The sequence below is a fragment of the Populus trichocarpa genome, chromosome 18 (assembly GCF_000002775.5).
Source record: "Populus trichocarpa isolate Nisqually-1 chromosome 18, P.trichocarpa_v4.1, whole genome shotgun sequence".
Lineage (NCBI taxonomy): Eukaryota > Viridiplantae > Streptophyta > Magnoliopsida > Malpighiales > Salicaceae > Populus > Populus trichocarpa.
The window spans coordinates 1,333,573-1,357,475 of NC_037302.2; the positions used below are offsets into that span (position 1 = coordinate 1,333,573).

The 23,903-nt window shown below is 28.8% G+C and overlaps 2 protein-coding genes and 1 non-coding gene across 3 annotated transcripts; 1 reads left to right on the forward strand and 2 right to left on the reverse strand.

The window, feature by feature from the left end:
* Positions 1-796: 796 nt before the first annotated feature.
* LOC7465417 (probable WRKY transcription factor 40) lies at positions 797-2,338 on the reverse strand. The gene is made up of 4 exons (XM_002324292.4): positions 2,128-2,338; positions 1,653-1,922; positions 1,417-1,533; positions 797-1,241 (listed from the first exon to the last, which is right to left on the reverse strand). The coding sequence occupies exons 1-4, from the start codon at positions 2,155-2,157 to the stop codon at positions 843-845; spliced, it is 816 nt and encodes a 271-aa protein (XP_002324328.1). The 5' UTR covers positions 2,158-2,338; the 3' UTR covers positions 797-842.
* Positions 2,339-14,608: 12,270 nt separating this feature from the next.
* LOC7465416 (probable WRKY transcription factor 40) lies at positions 14,609-16,414 on the reverse strand. Its single transcript, XM_006371700.3, has 5 exons — positions 16,164-16,414; positions 15,930-15,995; positions 15,487-15,825; positions 15,244-15,360; positions 14,609-15,114 (listed from the first exon to the last, which is right to left on the reverse strand). The coding sequence occupies exons 1-5, from the start codon at positions 16,242-16,244 to the stop codon at positions 14,755-14,757; spliced, it is 963 nt and encodes a 320-aa protein (XP_006371762.1). The 5' UTR covers positions 16,245-16,414; the 3' UTR covers positions 14,609-14,754.
* Positions 16,415-18,999: 2,585 nt separating this feature from the next.
* Positions 19,000-19,101, forward strand: LOC112325110 (U6 spliceosomal RNA). Its single transcript, XR_002979173.1, has one exon. It is a non-coding gene; the product is annotated as a U6 spliceosomal RNA (small nuclear RNA).
* Positions 19,102-23,903: the final 4,802 nt, after the last annotated feature.

Genomic DNA, 23,903 nt, shown 5'->3' on the forward strand with positions numbered 1-23,903 from the left:
ATTTTGACTCTGATGTTATGTCAGAATTTTTGTGGCCTTTGATGATTGTTGCTTGTCTTTCACCAGCTCCTTTAGAACTCTGCTAAAAGATAGTGGAGTTTCACCGATGATGACTTGATTGATATTGTCATCAAAATGTTTTTTATAAATTTTTTTTTATTTTTTAAATTTTATTTTTAATATTAACATATAAAAACTATATAAAAATTTTAGAAACACGCTGCAAACAACATTTCCAAACATGCACATAAACACTTTTTCTTTTAATAATCATCCTAGTTATTTTTAGAAAATTTAAGTACTCTAAACGAGACAATTTTTATATAGTTTAATTTTAAACCTTGTTAGGTAACGAGTTGAGTCAAATTTTTTTTTTTTTATTAATTTCATCATTTCCCCTTAATTTTATCTTTAGAATTTTTTTTAGTTAGCCGCGTTGCTCTTAAATTGATCAAGTTATCTGGATCACGTTTATATTTTAATTTTATATCCAAACTATACAAGGAGTTGAGCTATGATTTTTTTCTGTTAATTTCATTATTTTTTTTTTAATTTTTTTTTAATATTTTTTTTTATAATCAAGTTATTTTATACTGATCAAGTCCACTTCATAGCAATACCTCGAGATTAGATAATGAATAAATGGAAAGATTTTAAAGTTGATATACTAAATTAAATTTAATAATAATACTAAATAATTTTTTATAACTTCAATTTTTTTTTTATATTCATTTTTTATATTCATTTTTTATATATATATCGGGAGCGTAAGAACACAAGCAAATACAACGTAGCCTTGTGAGAAAGAGCATAAACCGTTCATAAATAAGACAATAATTATTTCACAGCATTCTTGACGAAGACAGGTCACTCATTGAACTTGCAACAGCCGCAGCTAAAGCTACAGAGAAGGTAGGATCTTTAGTTAAAGATGCCACATATTCTTCAATGTAGTTCTTGTTGCAGTTATTATTAATCTTGCCGCAGTCTTCCATGGATCTTTTAGAAGGATTTTCCTTCTGTTGATTACTGGGACTTGAAAGAGTAAGATCAAGAGCTATAGATGGTTGAAGAGGAGGAATTTCGATTGGACACTTGAGGACATGATTAGTTATGGAAATTTTTGATGATGAGGTATGCGGAGAACATAAATATTGTCCATGTGAACCATTGGGTTCATGGTTGTGTTCTCCATCATAGCTTGCAACAAGTACTGAATCATCTTCTACACATCTTTGGACCTGAAAACCAAGAATAAATCAAAGAAGACTGGTGTTATCACATGCTCAGTACTGTTTTTGATTGCACACATGAACCTTGAAGTTGCCCTTTGAAAGCTCTTTCTCGACATAAACTTCAGGATGCTATTTAATTACAGATGTTTTGACTGGTTTTCAAAAGAAAACTCGAGCATACCTTCTTCTTGACGGGGCAATTAGGAGCCATGGAACACCTGAAGTAAGCTCGAGGTGATGGGTTATCCTTAGTAACCTTCTGGCCATACTTTCTCCATTGATATCCATCTTTCACAATCTAAATTCACATTTGTGAAAGAGCTTTTTATTATCATATGTAAGATCTAGGAATCTTCAACTCAAAAACTTCATGTGCAAATTATGTATATATCAAACTGACTAGAGGAACTTAATTACCAGGCTCTTGTCATTGGAGTGACTTCTCACCAAGATTCTCGATGCCTTGGTTATGGGAACTTCAAATCTTGCTCTCTTGTTCGAGTCAAGGATTTCATGACAAGCTTGATCTCCATCCGCTAAGTTGCTAGCTGTCTTTTGTTGATGTTCTTCGGTTTCTTGAATCTCGGCTTGAAGAATGCTGAATCTTCTGGTCATAACTCCAAGCATAAATCTAAGACTTTCATTCTCTTTCTGCCTGTGTTCCAACTCGAATTGAAGAGCTTCCACCTGAGTAAGATAACATCTACTGCTTGAGAAACATTAACTTCATTTTTCAAGCATGAACCCTAAATTAATATGTACAAACTTTTAGCTATTTCCTGCTCCTCATTTCATTATATGCTCAATGTTTTTCTTTGCTTCCCACCCTCTATACTCTTCTCCAAGTAGTACTAGAATTCACACACACACACACAACTAGAAGAAAACATACCTTTTCTTTGCAAGAGGGAAAGACATCCATGGTTTATGAGCTTAAGAATATCAAGATAGCTTCAATACCATACAGTATGGATGAAAATTTTGCCAGGAGTGTTATTAGAAAAGGCAAATAGGAGACGTATAAGCCCTTATTTATAAGTGAATATTGATCTCTCGTGCATAGTGGTTAGAATTTTTTTTTGGAGGACGTTTCGTTCACACAGCCTGCAAGGATGACCGAAAGTAGGTGGCTGCCTTGTCTTAATTAAGGAAATTATAGAAAAAGATTGATAATTTGGTCTTAATTAGTGCTGACTAGTAAAGGGCGAAGTTGTTGAAATCAATCCACGTGTTGGAAAAAATTAGCTAGATACATGAGCTTGTATTCATCAAATTAATGCTTTGAATCCTGGGACTAAAGTGAGAAAATCAAACGTAAGATGAATGACATAAGCTTGTTTAAGTAAGTCTAGACTATGGTTACTTTACTTTGGTTCTCCTATTTTCTATTTTTCTTGGGTCCAATAACGTGTAAAAGGTCACTACTAAGTGCCAAAGACTCGAGTCTCCTTCCCTGTTTTCAAAGGACTATGGTTCTCTAATTTCTTTTTTCTTTTTTTCTTTAATTATTTGTTTTTCTTTCCTTTCTAATCTACATGTTGAGAAAAGTTGTGCCTAGAAGCGTTACCGGTCTGTATGGTAATTAAAAAATAAAAATACTAAAGAATACAAGAGAAATTAAACGGAGAGAAAGAAGGAATTTCTCTCTTTTTTTTGGTTTAAGAGAAAAGAAAAGAATTTTTAGAGGATACAAAATGAGAAGAATTATGTTAATTTTTTTCCAATTCCTTCGCTTATTCATCCCAATTTAAAAGAAAAAATATGTGTGTAGAAAATAAAATTCAAAGATTTATTTTCCCCTCTTTCCCCCCCTTTTTTTGTATTCATAATTTTAGTATTCAAACAAAGGAAAACGGCTTGATCCCCTTCACATTAACTTAATTTTTTATTTATTTTTCTCAAAAACACAGACACTGATGGGTCATGGTTTTTATGAAACAACTCCATTTAAAAGTTCATCGCACGAAAGTTACAATCCAAAATGAGGCCATGTCCTTTTTGTTACAATCCAAAATGAGGCCATGTCCTTTTTGTTGCCCAACCCTAGTTTGGGCCATAACATGCCCGCGTCAAGCTTCAAGGTGGGTAAGAGCACGTCCGCGCATAGCCCCTCGCTGGACCAGGACGCGTTCGCGCTCAGCTCCAAGTTGGGTCTGGATGCGACCGTCCCTGATCATTCTTGGGCCCAGTCACGAGCTAGACCTGTTTCTCTTGGGCTTCGGGTGTGGATTGAGCCCAACATCTAATTAAATATGAGGATATTGATATAAAATACATTAAAATACATTTGAAATTAAGATGAAAATAAAAATATATGATTATAGAATAATAAACTTTTTTCTTTCCGAAGGGGAAAGTACATCTTTTATATGAAATAATACTTAAACTCAGGGGTATATTTATTAAAAAATCATTGAATTAAATACTATATATATATATATATGATAGTAACTTTTTTGTATAAAACTTTTTAATTTAGATGTGATGGACTATCTAAATTATTCCGATGAAAGGTGGTAGCGTTTGATTATTATTTTTAAATAGAAGGGACATAGATAATAAAAATAGAAATATATTTGACTAAAAAGACAAATACATAAAAATAAATATGTTTTTGGAACAATTTTAAAGTAAATTTCTATACTTTCAAAACGTTAAATATAAAAGGATATGTTTTCATAAACAATATTTATTATTATTTTTTATTTCTAAAATATCCTTGTAAAAAACCCTCAATTCCAAAATTGTCTAATTAAGATATGAAAGGATAAAAATTATTATTATAATAATTTTAAAACTCAATTCAAAGGCCGATTTGGGGAAAAACTCAAGTCACTAGTTGAGGCCCGGGTCACAGGTAAGATTGGTTCAAGTGAGCTTAAGAATAAAAATAATTAATATCATAGTTTTAAAATCTAATTTTTAGGGTCGACCTAGGGCAAGACCAAGGTTATGAGCAGGGTTGACCGTTGAGCCGGGTCAACATAAAAACAAAAATGATTATTATCATAATTTTAAAACCTGACTTGGTGTAAAGCTCAGGTCACGTGTAAGGAAGGTTAACATAAAATAAAAATGGTTATTATCATAGTTTTAAAATTTGATTCAGAAGTCAACATAAGAAAAGGTCTGAGTTACAGGTTAACTCGGGTCAATGTAAGGATACAAGTTGTTATTATCATAACTTTAAAATCTAACTTAGAGGTCAACTGAGGCAAGGTCTAGATCACGGGCTGGGAGATCAACTTGGGTTGACTCGAGTTAACGTATAGATAAAAATAATTATTATCATAGTTTAAAGCCTAACTCGGGAGTCGACCCGATGCAAGGTTCATGTCACAAGTTAGGAGGGTTAACCTAGCTGACACAATTTTTTTTTTTAAATAATCAAAGCAAATTTTTTTGGAATAGATTTTTTTTCAAAAAAATCAACGGGTTTTTGACCCTAATTTTATCCCGGGTTGACCTGGGTTTTTGATCAGGTCAGGTCGAGTTAATCATTTCTCTATTTTTTCTTAAGCTCGGATCAATCTATGCCTTAGGTCAACCCGTCAAGTCATTCATGCTTTTATAATTAAAGTTATTATAATATTATTAATTTTAACACTCAATAAAAACTAAAGTTAAAAAAAAATTAATTTTTTTTTTAAAAAATATGTAAATTTAAAAACAATATATATTAATGGTAAAATAAATTTTTTAATATTTTACTCGATTTTGTCCACCATAACCAAACAAGATATAAAGATAATCACTTTATATTTTCATTTTATTTTCTGTCTTCATTATTTTCATCTTTTCTGTTTGGAACAGTAACCAAAATGAGCGGAAGAGAAAAAATCCACCATAATTTTTCTTTCTCCTTTTTCAAATGGGATCGTGAATTTAGGAGAATGTAAACAATTTTCTATTCAAATACGGGACATCTTTTTAGCAAGAATTAATCAACGTATAGATACCTTTCACACACACACTCTACAAAATATTCTTCATACCTTTGTTCTTTAGTCAATTAGAAAATCAACGAAAATTTGGGCTTCATATGATGTAGTTACCCTCTTAATTCGTCTAATTGAAGCATTGATTTTTTTCAATGTTCAATCTCCATTATTTAAATGTGAATATCCTGATTCTATGTCATTTTTTCAATAAAAAAAAATTGAACTTGAAATCTTTTAGAAAGATGAGATATAAAAGCAAATTAAACTCGATACCATGCCACTTCTTAATTAATACTAATTATTTAATAGCAAATATAATCATAGTCTAAGCCAACTAAACCATGCTATGATTTGTTGTTATACTAAAAGGTTTTTGGCATTTCCGTGGATAATCAATTGACTTTGGAGTGACCTAGATAAGATTTTCCACCAAAAAGGCTTGAATTAAGTAAAAGTTAGTACTGGTTTCCCTTCGAATCAACAAAACAAACTGAAATAGAAAAATATGAACACATTAAATTGAGTAAAGTTGAAGGTTAAGATATGCAAACTTTACAAGTGGGTAGTGTTTGATTTCGAAGATATAGAGGGGATATGTTTTTTTTATGCTTTATATTTTTCAAGTATAAAAATTGACTTTAAAATTGTCTAAAAAATATATTTAATTTATATTTTCATCTTTAATTCTTCAATTAAAAATGTTTCTGTCCCTTTAATATCTATGTTTTGAAACATCAATGATGAAACATAATCTAAAAAAAACATACGGTCCAAGTTAAAATAGAATTAAATTGCTTTTTCCACATGGTAGGCACATTTGAGAGAGAATAGTCTAATACCTGTGGTTCTTTTTTGACAAAACCAGGAAACTCAAGATCTCCAAACCAACAAATCTTTGATTAATTTCTTTACATGACGGCTAAGACAGCCTGTTTCAATGATGTCTGAATTCTGCTAATTAATGCAAACAGAATCTTTGGACAAATGAGACTGCTTGCTAATAATCTGGTCCAATGAAGAATTTAATTTTCATTAGACTATTCCATCAAATTCGACTGAGGAAACCACACGTGAGTAGGAGGTAGAAATTTGGCTGAAAAACAATATATTTTCAACGAGACAAATAGTGATGAGCAGATGAAAGTAAGGTAGCAACTGAAACCACCATTACTAAACCCAGATTGACTCGGTGATTGACTCAAGACATGATCAACTCGACTCTTGATATAGGTCAAGTGTTAAAAAACATTAACTTAAAATTGATTTAGTTTGGCTCGGTGGATTAAATCACGACTCGGTTAACTTGGTTAAAACTTGTAAATTACATTGTTTTTGTGTTTATTTTTAAATTTTTATTAAATGATATGGTAACAATATTGGAGAAATAAAAGAGAGCGAAAAGTTTGAAAAAAAAAACTTGTGAACGGTAAAGCATCATTAATTTTTCCAAATGTTTTAATAGAGAGTATGATTTGTATGTGGACACGTTTGGATTTTCCAAGAGGAAAATCTTTTTCCACATTCACAAACTGAACAGATTTTATGCATTTTACATATACAATAAAAGCTGGAAAATGAAGTTGTTGTCGTTGGTGCTGTTCTCATTCATAAGTCACACAAGAACATAATTTTGCGTGAGGTTGGACGCGACGACTACTAGAAAAGGGACCAGCCAAGGCCGGGCTGGAAGGTGTGAAAGAGAAATTCGAATGTAGAATTTAAAAAGGAAAAGAGAAAATGAGAAAAAATAATTTCACCATTGTTTCAAAATCTAAGATATATAATTAAAATATTATTTAGTATCTGAGATAATGATATGCTAGAGAGCAGCAAACATATTGTTTTATAAAAAATTTATGATTTGGATCATAAAGTAGATTATGCTAAATAAGTTAATTTTATTTTAATTAGATGAGAAAAAAGAGACAATGATAACAAACAAACCTAAACTTAAAAAAAATAATCAAGATAATTTGAATTTTTTTTTAAAGAAGAAAAACAATACAGTTCAAATTTCAACTAATTAATTAAATATGAAATAACAAAACTAGGTAAAAGAGGGACAAAAAAACTGCCCAAGTTAATCTCAGTTAGTATGATAAATATGTAACTTAAGCAATAAGAGATGAGCCAACTGAGTTAACCCATCAAACTTACAACTCGAGTCATGAGATTAAGATAATCTGATAGAAAATAAATTAAAGAAAATCACAAAGCTTATTTTTTTAATAAAACAATGTTAGATGATGAAATTGAAAGAAAAAAAATGAGTTAAAAAACAAAAAAAGGTTGTCAACTCACGTTAACTATTCAAACCCGTGACTTAATCTTATGAAACCCAATTCTCAACTAATCAAATGTTGAAAGATGAAGTCAAGAAAAAAAAATTGTACAAAAAGATACAAAACCAAAAATAGCAAATAAAAGATTGAAGATCAAAATTGAAATAAAAAATAAATTAGAGGACAAAATTGATAAGAAAAATCACCTTAACTAAAGGAAAAAAAAATAAAAAGAATGAGAACTACATTGAAAAAAATTACCATAAATTTGGATTAAAGGATAAAATAGAAAACAAATAAAAATTATACAAAAGTTTTTTTAAAAAATCAGAAATAAAAAGAATAGGACCAAATTAGAGAAAACAAATACACCACAAATTTGAATTGAAAAAAGAAATTGAAAATAAACAAAAATTTTACAAATAGTTAAGAGCAAAAATTAAAAATAAAAAAAATAGAGACCGAAGTTAAAATATCAATAACTAAGAGAACAACTCTAAATTTTTGAATGCCCAGCGTGTTTTTCAAGGAAAGAGAGAGAAAAAGAAAAGAAAACCTCATTGCTGCCTCGCTTCACCCTACCATCGTTGCCATGCTTCGCCCCACCAAGAAGAAGATGCCATGTCAATTCCATCGATACAACATGGAGATTTTTTAAGCATCGGGAGGCGCTGCATGCACTGCTATAAAGCTGCAGATGCCTCCCACATCTTGGCACGTGCGGTGCACACCCCAACTTCTTTTTAAGTTTTAATAATATTTTATGTTTATTAAATGACTAAATTACCCTTGGCCAACTTGAAAATAATAGAAAACTATGGTGAAAAGACAAAAAAACCTTTAAATGCAAGCATTAAAATTTTTAATATAAAGGACGCTTGAGTCATTTTATTGTGTGTAAATAAGTGAAAAGACTAAAGAGCCCCTAAATAACATAAGTAAATTCTTTTCCTTTTAACAGTAAATTAATAATTATACCGTATGTTTAAAAATAAAAAAGACAATTCTAATTTCTATTAATATGATAATGATTAATAGAACATGCGAAAGATTAAAAAAAAAAAACTTAACACCAAGGCCATTGGATTTTCATAAGAAGGGCAAAACAATATTTATACTATAGAAGTGAATAGTCAACCGAGTCTATAATGAATTTGCCTTTGCCTTTATTTATTTTTTAATATTTTGAGAAGGGAAAAACAGTTTTACACTATAGCAATGAATAGTAAATTGAGCCAACTTTTGATTTTTTTTAAAAATATTTTGGAGAAGGACAAAATGATATTTATATTACAGCAATAAATATTAAACTGAGTCTATCATAGTTTTAAAACTTGATTCAGGAATCAATCTAAGACAAGGTCTGGGTCACAGGTTAACTCGGGTTAATGTAAGGATACAAATTGTTATTATCATAACTTTAAAACCTGACTTAGAGGTCAGTGTAAATACTATTCATTGCTACAGTGTATTTAAAAATAAAAAAAACAATTCTAACCTCTATCAATATAATAATGACCAAGGGACCACACGAAAGTTTAAAAAAATACTCTTCATAATTATTTTGAGCCAACTTTTGTTTTTTTTTAAATATTTTGGAGAAGGACAAAATGATATTTGTATTACAGTAATAAATAATAAACTGAGTCTATATACATAATTAATTTACCTTCCCCTTTAATTTTTTTTATACATGTTCAAACTCTTTATAATTTATTTTTTTTTCTAAAAAAAGAACACTAGTGAACTAGCAATTTTATTTGTTTTGGTCTCTTATTATTAATATTATTTTTTTCCCCATAAAATGTTCACCAAATTTGAATATTTGTAGTCAAAAAATGGTGGGCCTAACTGGCAAGGATAAGATAAGAACCTTGAAATATAATCAAAATCAAAATCAAAAAAGAAAAGGCCTATTCAAGGTACATGTAAAAGTCTTCCTTTTATACTTTTCTAGTCAATGCTGATTTGAAGTCAAGCACTTATTAATTAGAAGCCCAATCCATGCACGAAACCATCCCCTACCTACACCACAATCTTGACCATTGTTTCAGTCTTCTATTTTTATCGTTGTGGTGCACCTCCTTTGTTCACAAACCTGGCTCATGGTCCGATTCAATGATCCAAGGTCGAGGTAATGAGTCAATTCACGAGTCAATAAGTTGACCCGATTCAACTATTTTTGTTTTTTAATTCTTGCTCATAACAACATCGTTTTGACCAAGTCACCTGAATCAAGAATTAACCCACTAACTTACTTATAAAAAAAATCGATTCGGTTCAGACCGCGAGACAACCCTCACAAGTTCCAAAATGTGTGTACAAGTCGTATTATCTTTTATTTTTTGCTCTTAAGTTTTATAGTCCGGTTCAAGTCATGTATTAAATTGATTCAAGTTTTTTTTTTTTCCTCTCCCCCAAGAGGAGGCAATGTCATAGGGCTTAAGTTGTTTCATAGTTACTAAGAATATTGAATTGGATCCAGCTCTTAAGCTAAGGTCCAACCAGGCCTTACACCCATGGTCCGGAGTTTTGTTAATTCAAAATTAATCTTAAATTAACCCATGGTCCAATTGTATGTGCCTATATATATATATATATATATATATATATATATATATATATATATATATATATATATATATATATATATATATAGAGGCTATGAATAAAAGGCTTGTATGATTTAGAAATAATTTAAACTTAACTCTAAGAAAAAAAATCTATTGTTCTAATTTTTTTTAACTTTTTGAAAGAATTTATCTTATAAATCCACTAAATTAATCATAAAACATGCTAGAAAATGTATCATTGATACACAAACGGATTCCAAAATCCCTCTTACCCTCCAAACCCTCAAATAAAAAAGAAAATTAATCATAAAAGTTGTGTCTTGAAAGACTTGGTTCAATGGTCAAGGAATATTATTTATCCAAGCAATTCTTCGAGAGTATGGAGATGATATCTTTCGTTGTCCACACATTTCAATCTCTTCATCCTCATCCTACCTGGATGATGATAATTATTCCTTCTTTCTTATCATCTAGGAAAAAATAAATATGTCATTACCATCCTGAGTATATTGCGAGACTTTATTGTACAAGAAAGAATACTGTGGAAATTAAGAGGGTGTTTCTATGTGTCGTAGTAGTTGTTTTTTAAAGTGTTTTTTGTTTGGAAATACATCAAAATAATATTTTTTTATTTTTTAAAAATTAATTTTAACTTCAGCACATCAAAATAATCTATAAATATACAAAAAATATTAATTTAAAGCAAAAAAATAAAAAAAATTTAAATTTTTTTAAAAACACTTTAAACACACAAAAACAAAAATCATCACTATCAACAAACATAATATTAAGAAACATGAGAGCCGTGTTTAAGAAATTACATGTTTAAATGTATTTTTTAATTAAAAATATTTTAAAATAATATATATATATTTTTTATTTTTTAACATCATCAAATGTATCAAAACAATATAAAAAATTAATCCTAAATATAAAAAATTATTGAAGAAACCAGTAACAAAATGAAACGTGCGAGAACGGGCATGAGGTGGACAGGAGCCTAGAAGACTCGGTAAACTGGAAGGGTCATGGGTGCCCACGGTTTTTACGCGTAATGTCGTGATGGTCACAGTAATAGACAGCAACGTATGTCGTGATGGTCACAGTAATAGACAGCAACGTACCACCACCTTGTCATTGTCTGCTCATTGTACTGCTAGTACTAACCTCTCTTCGTACTATCATTAGACCACTTTTAATTTTTTTTTCAGCATATAATTTTAATTTATGCTATATATAAACGAGGACCATAGAAGTTGTTACTTTGTTTTTTTTTTTTAGTTTAACGTAAGTATTCGAGCTAACTTGGACGTATCTCGACTAATTTCACGAGCTCTGAAGTTAACGACCATGTAAGCCTCCAGTAGCTATCATATGAGCAACCACATGGCTCAAACCTGAATCCACAGAGAAAACAAACCTTTTAATTCTAAGTTTTTATGGCTTTACTACTACCTAGATAATTACTTTACTTCTTTTTATGCCGTGGCAAGGGGTGCATTCAGTAATGTTACTGAATGCCACCTCACCTAGGGAGTTAAATCAACTTCCAACCTAGGTTGAATTTTAAATTAAGTTAGGTGGGATGTGACTCGGGTTTACCGATACGATTGAAAGTGAATTTAATTTATTTTTTTAAATATTAATTTATTTTTAAAAAATAATATCATTTTAGATTCATTGAGTCGAATCTTAATTAATTCATGTAATTTGAATTTTAAACAGAGTCTATATCAAGTTTAATAAATTTGATATTAAACAATTAGGTGGTCACTCCAAGTATATGTTTGTTATTGTGATTTTAATTACTTTTTAATTAAAAATAAATTAAAATAATATATATTTTTAAAATTTATAATATTAGTATATCAAAATCATTAAAAAATACATAAAAATATCACTTTAGAGCCTATTTGTTTCACGTAAAATATTTTAAAATATTACACGTAAAGATATTTTTTAAGCCAAACATTAAAAAATATTTTACGTGTAAAATATTTTACGCAAAATAAATAGGCTTTTAACTTTTTTTTAAATAAAAAATAATTTAAAAAATATTTTTAAAAACAGAAGCTATTATCAAACAACACTAGGAATACAATCCAATTAGCACTAGATAATGGGCTTGCGACATGTAGCTATTGATAAATTCTGGAAATTGCAGTGCTACTGTAATTTTCAAAGATTTCCCAAACTCAGTACTTCACTAATATTAACCTTTAGAATGAAGGAGAAAAAAATTAAAAAAATAATTAAATTAAGAAAATTAAAAAAATAATTAATTGAAAAAATTGAATTGTGAAAAAAAAAACCGATTAAAATTATAAAAAAACTGACCGAACTCACACAAAAAAAAAACTGGAAAAAAACCGAGCCAAACCGGAAAAAACCGAGCCAACCCGGTTTGAACCGGTTTTTATCCTAAAAAACCAAACCGAAAATAATCACCCCTAACATTTAGAATCTCTTTAAAAATGATAAATATATTTTTGCTATCTTGAAAACTATATACTAACGGTATACACTAAATTTATCTTTACCCAATGCTAGCATAATTATGCAAATATCAAAAAATTTTCTTTGATAGTATTTGATTATTGTTTCAAAATAAAAAAAAAACTGAAAAACAAAAACATATTTAATTGTGGAAACAAATACAAAAATAAGTTTTTGCCTATTTTTAAAGACAATTTTTAGCCAATTCTAGATCCCTCTGGAAAACAAAAGATTAAAAAACAGAGACAAAACCAAGTTAATTTTTTTCTCTCATGAATATCCCTTTAAACTTTTTACAATTTCAGTCACTATCCTTACATTAGTTTGAACCATAGTTTTTAATTAGCTTAATTTTTAAAATTCAATCTAAAAATTAGAAAATAAAAAATTATAAGAAATATGTTAAATCTTAACTAAAAATGATTAAGAGTTAGGGATTGAATGATAACCAAAAATATGTATATATGATAAAATCATTATCTTGCATTTTCAACTATGTTAGTTTTTTTACTTTGTACTAGTGTAAATATTTTATTTTATACATGATTGATTTAATTATTTATTTTATTATTAAATATATTTGAAGAAATGATTTAATGACCGAGTAAATCATAATTTAATTATATTATATTTTTATCAATAAATTATAATTTTTATGTTGATTAAAATTTATTTCTAACATGATTTTGATGAATGAAGAATTTACTGTTTTAGTTAATTAAAGAAATATTAATGCTTATTGTAAACTAAAGTAAAAATAATAATCTCTATTTATTATTTTAAATATTGCAAGTTTGGTGATAATATATATTAAGGATAAAATAATTTTTTTTATATTTTGTTCCCTCATCAACCAAATATAATATAGAGACATTTACTTTGTCTTGTATACTATTACCAAATACATCTACATTTTTGTTTCTATTGTGCCATTTATTTTCGTCATCTCTATTTTTTGTACAGTGTAGTTATCGAATAGCCCTTGAGGTCAACTTTTTTTGCCTAAGGTCAAGGGGTATTTTTGAATTTTTTTGACCTCGGTTTTTTTTGTTGCAATTATTGTGTGGGGTTAAGGGTGTTCCAGTCTTTTGATAAATAAAAAAATCACTGGCGCGTGCAGAGCACGGGCCAGTAAGTAGGAGGCGCTCACACCTTTCTAAAGGCGTGTGCGACGCCTCCTAGTGGTCGTTGGTCGCTACCTTTTGAGGTAGTGTCCAAAGCCTTGCGCAACCCTCTACACGGTGGGCCGCAGCGTGTCATCAAACGGGTCACGATTGAGCTCTGGCTATAATGTTTCTCCGTCCCCTTCTTTTCTCTCTCCTTCACTTTAAAAGGTGTGTTAGCCTTGAAAAAATGCAAAGTGGTCCTCAGTCTCTTAATTGTATTGAATTTGATTCATTTGTTTTTTAATTTCAGCATTGAAATTTGATTTTTTATGTTTTTTTATCAAATCTTATCCTTATTCTTTTGATTTCTATTTATTTTGATTTTAATATTTTTTTCTAATTGGATTTTATTTTTTGATTTAATCCTTAATCGTTTGATTTTAATTCATTTTTGTTGAATTTGATCCTCATTCTTATAATTGAAATTCCTTTTATTTTGAGTTCTCTTCTTGATTAATTTTTTTTGGCAATTTCATATCTCATTTTGTTGAATATTTTAAGGGTAGTTTAAATATTTTTTAGTAAAAATAATAAAAAATTATTAAAAAAATTATTAGGCATGATAATCAGATCCAAGTTTGTTGGGTCCAGCATGACCGCTAGATCCAAAGAGTTTAAAATATTTTATATACTTTTAATATTTTTTTAAAAAATGATATTTACTTGCTATGAAGAGCATATATATATATATATATATATATATATATATATAGACACACACACACACACTTTCAATTCGTACATTTCAGTACTGATCAGTGTGCTTTTGGAATGTTTGGCGATTAGTTTGTACCCTTTCAGAAAACAAATCATCCACGAAGACTGCATATGTATGATATAAGTGATTATTCCAGTCTCAAAGTAATAGAGAAGAACTAATTATAGAAATTAATCATCTTGCAAACTAAAGAAGAATTAAATAAACTCTACGATTTATTTATTTTTTCACTTTAATTATAAGTTTCAAACTCATATGATATATGTACGTACATCGATCACTCACATATATATAATTAAATATTCGAAGTAATATATAAAATTCTAATTTTTTTTAAGTAATTTCACCATTTCTCCATCCGAGTCTGGTTGAATCTCCCAGAGATAGCAGCTGCTAGCGCAGCTGTAAAATTTGGATCTCTTGTCAAAGAAGACGCCATTTGTTGGACCAAAATTTTTTGAAGTGCAGGCACTTCCATTTCTTGAACAGTCTTTGTAGCAGTATCTCCATGCCTTCCACTTTGGATCAAATCAAGGGTCACAGTAGGAGCTGAACTTCTGATCGGTGATTGTGTGGGAATCGGACCAAAATTAGAACCGTGGCTCGAGCCTAGTGATGGTTCATGTTGAGAGTGGCTAGCGTGGTTGTGCTCTCCTTCATAAGTTGCTACCAAAATAGAAGGGTCTTCAGCACTTCTTTGGACCTGAAAAAACCAATCAAAATCTCTCGTAAGAAATCTCAAATATCCCTCTAATCATGAGCAATAATCATAATAGAAAGCAAATTGAAGAGGAGGTGAAAGCACTATATTGTGTTAATTATATGTAATTACCTTCTTCTTGACAGGGCAACTTGGGGCAAATGAGCACTTGTAGTAAGCCCTAGGAGAAGGATTGTCTCTGGTCACCTTCTGGCCATATTTTCTCCATTGATATCCATCCTTCACAACCTAAACATAAACCAAGTTTATTCATATTAGAAGGAAGGCTAATTAAAGCCCTAATAGGCATCTTGATTTTTACACAAAATTAACCACATCATTAGCAACAAGATGTTGACTGATCAAGGAACTTACCAAGCTTGCATCGGATTCACTAGTCCTAAAGTAAGTCCTTGAAATCTTTGATTTCAGATTCTCCTTTGGCCTTTTACTTGACTCTTCATCAATAGAACTGCTCTCTGCATTTCCTCCACTTATTCCATTAATCACGATGCTATAATCTTCACTCTCAGCCTTTCTCTTCCTTGATGATATTGGTGTACTGATTTCTTTTACAGAATTCTTGCTCACCAAATCAGCTAAATGTTTTTGCAAAGCCATATAGTTATCGCATACAACACCAAGCATTTCTGTCAACTTCTTGTTCTCACTACTCATCCGAGTCAACTCTTCAACAAGAACACCAACACCATCCTGAGAATGATAAAAAAAAAGTTTATGATTTAGTATATACTTGCTTGGAGGATGAAAGATCAGAAGACAGTAATCCAGAAGCAAAAGTGATAGAAACTACTGACCTCATTTTTAACTTGTAATTTCTGTTCAAGTACCCTAGTAGAATATCCCTCGAATTTTTTGATTTTCTGATTCAAAACAGAGTGATAAACCCTTTTAGCGCTTATACACACATGACAATTATATATCAAGACCAAGAAAACCGGGAAAGATCGAAGAACTGAGAGCTGAATATCCAATAAGGATATCCTTTAAATATATATACTGTATGAAAAAGAAGAAGAAGAAGAACTCACCTGAACTTGAGTGCTTTCATTGACATGCTTGAAGGGATTGATGTTGAGATCAAGAGAAGTGTTCACCCATGACGATTCCATTGATGAATTAGTTATGAATCTCTTTCTTGAAGAAGCTAGCTCTAAGTATATTTATACAAACTTAGTGCTGGAGAAATTAGAATTTGACACAAGATAACTAGCTAGCTAGCTAGCTAGCTGGCAAGCGAGTGTGGTCTGAATTTGGTCAAGTGAATGAGAGAAACACGCAAGAATGATCAATATTTATAGAAAAAGTTGGCTTTTCAGTCAATGGCTTGGCTTGTAAGGAAAGTCCCAGGAAGAAGCAGGTGATAAACAAGGAGACAAAAAGGTGGGAAAGCCACGATGAAGTCATGGTTTTCGTCCTCACAAGTTGAATATATATTTTGAATTCTTTAGTGGCATGTCGACGTCAACGACTGTGGCCCAGGTAATGAATTGAAGAAGCCAATTCAAGTTGGAATTTTCTGAACATAGAGAAGCTTTAATGGTGGACTTTGAGCTCCTCGCCCCCCTAACTTAATTTCCATGTTCTTTCATTTTCTTATTAATAAGTTAATGACAATACTTGTAAGAATCAATGGCTCTCTTTCTGCTGTGATTACATTGGAAATGGCCTTGTATCGATCCTAAGTTCACTCAATAATACAAGAACTAAAAGATGATGATGATTCCGAGATCAATTCTGGCATTTGTTCAATGGGAAAATCGAGGGTTGAATGTCTAGATTCCTCCTCTAATAAATATATAGGTAATTAGAAGGTTATTAATTTGTAATTATAAATATAAAAAACGTTCAGAAATGTATTACAATATTAAAATAATTAAAAAATATTAAAAAAAATATTAATTTAAAACAAATATATTTTTAGAAGGCACCCCTTACGTAATTGAAGACGCAATATAAAAAAAAGTAGTTAGAAAAACTCAATTTCAATCTGTGAAATTAAACTGATCCGAAAATATTTTGTATTTAATTTGTCACCAATGAAATGAAAGGAAAAAAAAAAGAGAGGCGCAAAATTATTTTCATATTATCTTTTTGGGTCTTGTTTCTATTTGACTCAAAAAGTAGAAGGGGAGCAGACGCGGATTTGAAATGATTGGAGTGCCGGTTTTCAATTTATGTTTTATGACTTTTTGCTTGAATTTAATCCCAGCAGCATAAAGATACTAGCCCAAGCAACACGTGTAGGTGTATATTAAAAGTATTTATTTATAGATTTAGTCTCTACTAATAATATAATTCACAGTAAAAACATTCACAATGCATCTATAATGCAATTTATAGTGAATTCACTCTTAATGAATAGTAGCTCGCGCTACAATAAAACACTGATCCCTTTTAGTTATAGTTAATTTAGTTTTTATTTTTTTTATAATTTTGTATTGTTTAAATTATTGAGATTAAAAATAAAATTTAAAAAATAAAAAAATATTATTTTAATATATTTTTAAATAAAAATCATTCTTATTACAACTTCAAATAGTATCTTTATCTTCAAGAGACGATACGCATGAACTGCGAGGATAAAACTACGATCCACCAAGGTAGGTAGCTACACTAATCAGCAGCTTGTACTAGTTGTGTAGTTTAGGTAGCAAATATAATGGGTGTCAAGATTTTTATAATGGTAATATTAAAGTGTTTTTTTATTTAAAAATTCATTAAAATTATATATATTTTTTTATTTTTAAAAATTATTTTTGATATTAGTATATTAAATATCTAAAAATATAAAAAATTAATTTAAAATAAAAAATAAAAAAAATTTAAATTTTTTTAAAACCACTTTTAAAATATAAAAACAAAATATCTCCTTACCATGACTTCGAATGATTTCATTATTACATATGGCTGACATCTCTTTCATCCATTGTAATTAAAACAAATTTCTTATAGTGTGCCATCAAATCACCATACAAACCATTAATATTAATTAATATTCATTGAAGATTATAAATAATATTAGATTATTTCATCTTATTTTCACATTATTGTAGTCCTTTGATTGCTATTGGAAAGACTTTTTTTTTTTAGAATTTCAACAGTGACATCATTTCTAATTTGACATGTTGTCTTATTTTTTTTTCCATAGCTACTTTGTACTTTTTTTTATACTGTTGACTCAACAAGGTTTTTCTCATTATTAATATAAGGTATTTACATATTTTTATGTTTATGATTTTTTTTTTCATGTTTGATATCTGTAATAATTAAGTTTTTCCCCCCTCTCGTCATGTTCTACGTACCAAGTTGCATATTAAGAGAACAAATCTTCATAAATCTTTTTTTTTTATCTAATTAAAACTTATTCTAGTTTTATTTACTAAAAATTAAAAGCTACACATAAATTCATAAAATTTCATTCACAGTATATATTTTAATGTTTTTTTATATACGCAAATAACACCAGAGTCTCATTTTACTTTATAGTTTTCTTACATGTAGTTTAAAACTTGAGATTTCTACTAAGGGATTTCATATTCAAAATTGAAAAGTAACATAGACGAAAATTCAATTCAAAATTCAACAAGAAAAAAAAGAGAGTTTGTTTCCTTGAAAGAAATAAGAATAATAATACATGAAAGAAGAATTAATTATAATTAACTTTAGCCAATTCTAAGAAAGGGCTAGTTTTATTTTATTTTAAATATATATAAAAAATATATTAAGTAGCTATTATAGCCATTAAAAACATGACTTCACTAAGAAATGAAAACAGAAATATTCAAAAAAATCAGAAAACTTACTTATATAATAACGTCCCTCAAAAAAAAAAAAACTTTATAATAAAAAAGGTATAATCATATAGCTAAAACAGCTTGTATAAGAGCCAAATAAAACAATACAAAGAAGATTAGCTCAGCTCTGCGCAAGGATGACATGCACAAATATTAATTACATAAGGTAATTATTGAGATGTTTAAGGAAGTTCTGTTAATTAAGGTTGCTTCTTGAATATAAAATCGATCGGGGCAAATTAATAACAATTAATTAATACAAAGAAGGGTGTCATTCAACATGAACAAACAGGCGCAGGAACCAAATTCTAATTAATTGTTGATGGTGGACTATATATAAAGATATATATAAATAAAAGTCTTATCTTATATATATATCCAAATATTCTAAAGGGGTTCGTTGAATACAATGAGAATCTAGGAGTTGAATTTTTATATATTTATATCATATTTATTACTTATAAATATCTTATTTATTAAATTTTAAGTATTTATATGGATATTCATTATCTGACTACTATTTATCTTTTAATAAAAACTAAAATAGCAATATTTATATTTGAAATATTATACATATCTTGTGTGTGTTATAATTAATTAATTATCACAAAGGAGGGTGTCATTCAACATGTACAAGAAGGCAGCAAGCAAATTTAATTTAGTTGTTGATGGTGTACTATATATAAATATAAATAAAAAAAATATCATGTGTTATTTAATATATATCCAAGTATTCTACAGGGGTCTCTTCTTGACTCCTTATTCCCTATTAAATATCATGAAAAATTAACAAATATCATAAATACGTGTAAGAATATTACATCTTGCATCTTGTTCACCACAAGAGCTTAAACTACACATGAATTTATAAATATAAATATGTTTAAAAAATATTATATCTTGCATCTTCGTTTTAACATATAGATAGACTCATATTTTAGTTATAAAATGGACAAGAATGATACCATATGAATGATATGATTTAAATTCATGATATCCCACCCTTAATTAAAAATTAAAGGCTCTTATATTATTTTAAAAACAACATCTCAATTCAAAAACTTTAAATGATTTTGTATTTATATTTAATAATTTGAATATTATATTTTGCCATTTCTATTTTTAATTCAGATATATTTTACACCCTTCATACATCAACCAAGGTTCTTTTTCTTTGTTCTTATTGTTATAACCCATTTTTGAATTATTCCCTCAAATTTTTTTTTTCTTTCCGTATAAAAAAATAAAAAATAAAAAATACTAGCAAGAAGACTAGCAATTTAGCAAAAGCAGGCTAAGGAGGATTTCAAATGTATAAAAGAATCAAGCTGCAATTTTAGATGGAATCAAGAGCATAATCATACCCCATTATACCCAAGATTGGAGAGACAATGCAAATTTAATGTCAAATTAAATGATTACTGGATGAATCTGCATAAAAATTAAGCCCAATGACATAATTAGATTTTTAATATGCCAATTTGATTTAATCAAGGGCCAAATTAAAAGTTTAATTATGTTTAAGAATTAATTTGAGTTAAATTAAACGATTTAATTAAGTGAAAGGACTTAATTATACTTTAAATGAGTCAAGTTGTAGACTTACACTGTAAGATATAGACTTGGTATTAAAAATACTCAGTTTTCTCCGAAACTTTTTTAAAAAAAATGAAAAAATAATAATTAATTTCCTCTTTCCAAAAAAACACAAAAAAATATGTTGTCTTTGTGCATTCGCTAAATTCTAAAAGTTTTTCATACATATTTTCTAAAAAAAGATAAAATTATTTTCATCATGTTTTAAAAAAGAATGCAAAATAGATATCGTAACCGTTTTATAATTATTCATTAAGGTTTAGCCAAAATACAAAAAATACTATTATAATTAGTTTGTCATTCGAAATGCTAGGATTTAACTATATCCAAGAAATAAATAAGTATGGTCCCTTGAATGGTTAAGATTTAATTTAATAAGGTAGATATTTCCTCACGAAAGGAGACATACCTTGAACTTTAGATAATGTCAATGGACAAAAATACGACTTAGAATAACAATCAAATAACAATGCAACTTATCTTAAATAGGGTGCACTGGGAGTGATGTGTTTTTCCCTTGCACAACCAGTTCCTTATCCGGATTCTCGCAGACTATTAAGTTTTTTAGTGACTATAATATTAGATGACAACCCCTGAACCTTATAATCATAATTTTATAATTATATTCAAAACCCCTTTCCAACACACTCAGGAGGCAGATTCGTCAACCAATACCATGCATGTCATGTCACGACACTTATGGTTAATTAATTATTAGAAAAATGAAAATAATGCCTCTCTATTTAAACGAATAATAAACCTCAACCATGTGGAGACAAACTCCTTTTTTTGTAGAAAAGAAAAGAAAAGGAGTAACAAAATGATAAGAAATGGATTGAATTTTGAGGCTGTGAAGTGCATTTTCAAAACAAAATGAAAAGAAAAGGAAGAAGCAACCAAGCATAAATTAAATACATGATGGGTTAATTTCAAGAACCTAGTATTATTTGTTAAATATATTGCAAAGGAAACTCATATCATCTTTTTCTTCAAGAAGTCTTGAGTTTTGAACATTTCCTTTCTAACTAAAAATAAATTAATATAATATCAATGCTTTTATATAAATATATAAACGTTTAGGGTAACTGAAAATCCAAATTCATGAATAAAATAAAAAGTATGATCCTTATGATATGTGAGTGGTTCTTCTTCTTCTTCTTCTTTGTTTTTTTTTTTTTTTTTTTGTGTTTTTTAACCCTCCACATTAATTTTCCTTCTCTGGCCGACCTGGAGGGCAGAGGCCAACTAGTTCCTATAGCTCCCAAGGATTGAGTGAAAATGGAGTGAAGTCAATATTGGCTTCACACACATACATACATATATAGCCTCTAAGCTTGCTAGAAGTCCTGTTTTTTTTATCTTGCCGACTTCAAATATCGCCATGTCTTCTCCAAAACCCCATATTTAAGGATACAAAGCATATTCAAATGTACCTCCCGTGTTCACATACAATGTTTTTTGGGTCAAACATTAATTAAGGAGGTTCCTTGTTGTGTATATGTAACGTGAATGATCAGCCATACGTTTTAATTTCCTTTCCCATTGTTTTCACGACCTTGCCTTAATTTTCTGAGTTGGTTGTGTGAAACGCCGATTTAATGTCATATTTTTTTGAAATGTTCCTTGAAAACTTTCAAGTCTAGCTAGAAAATTAATCAAATTGCCATGGTAAAGTGTGGCAAAAGAGTTCATTAATTTGACTGTTCTTTGGTACCCCGATATTTCTTGGAGAAATCTTGTTTGGATGCATGGGAATGGTAATTTCTATAAAATTATATGTTTTTTTAGCTTGATTTATTACAAAAGCATTATATTAGTTGAGCATGGAAAATATATATGATTTTTTGTATAAAAAAATTAAGATTTTAATCTAGTTTGCTTTTGGTTTAATTGCATTAATAATTTAAAATAGGAACACAATGATTTTTAATGAAATTAAAGTTTTCAAACATATAATTAAAGTGGCTGAGGAAAATTTCTCGATATATAGTTACATACAATTTTTAAATCTCTCAAAAAAATAAAATTGAAGCATGTTTGCAGAAACTTTGTTCGTCAATATCAAGGGAAGTTTTTTCCCTCACAATAAAAATAATATACTATTTATTTGAAAAAAATCCAGTATTACACAATTTCAAAGATAAATCTAATATATTTTTTAAATCTAATATGTTTCAAAAATAATATACTATTAATTCTTATTATAAATCTAATATATATTTTTTTAAGTTAACAGTATAAATTTTCATGATGATTTTTAATCTAAATAAAATAAAATAAATATCTTACAATTAGATTATCACAAATACAAAAATAGATGATTATTATAAATTATGGTTTTGACTTTTTTATGAAAAACAATTATAATCTTCAAGAATTTTTTATTTTTAACAAATGAACATATTGAAAAGAAAAAAAGAAAAAAAAAACTAAATATATATATAAAAAAAAACCCATTTCATGTTACTGAACACTGCCAAGTTCTAAAATATTGTCCCGTACCAAAGGCCATTGAACCTTTTTTAGGGGAGAATTGAGGTGGAAAATTGACATTACACACATCGACGATGTCTCTTTTTTTTATTTTTTATTTTTCTTATAACCTTTAGTTATCTTTTTGGCTCCCCAGATTTTGTTTCCACTTGTCAATCACTCATTGGCTATGGTTTACATACAGATAAGGTCAATTGGTCAAGGTCATGGGATTAGGAGTCAAGAAGATATATATATATATATATATTAAATAACACATTTGACTTTTTGTTATATATCTTTATATATAGTCCGCCATCAACAATTAATTAATATTTGCTTCCTGCCTTTCTGTTCATGTTGAATGAAACCCTCCTTTGTGTTAATTAATTAATTAATTGTTATTTGCCCCGATCGATTTTATATTCAAGCAACTTTAACCAACTTCCTTAAACATATCAAAATCTCAATAATGAGCCCTTCCTTGGACCATTTCTCGGTTTGTTCATGTCATCCTTGCGCAATGCTATGCTAATCTTCTCTATCATTTTATTTGGCTAAATAAAGAGTTTTTAGAGAAGCTATTTTAATTGTATAGCTATAACTTTTTTATTACATAATTTTTAATATTTGATTTTGTTTGAGGAACGTTGTTATGTAAGTGATGAGATTCCAAAAAAAAATCAAGCAATTTAGAAGTAAGGTTTATATACTAGATAACTGGTTAATTTTTTTATTCCAGCGAGCAATTTATATTTTTTTGTCAAGGTGGCTGGTAGTTAGTGCTTGATAAGCCAACATGGCTAGCAACTAATAACTAACAACCAATAAATATAGAACATGAAAGAACCATCTAATTACTATCCCAACATAATATAGCTTTATCATGAATCAGTGCAAAAATTA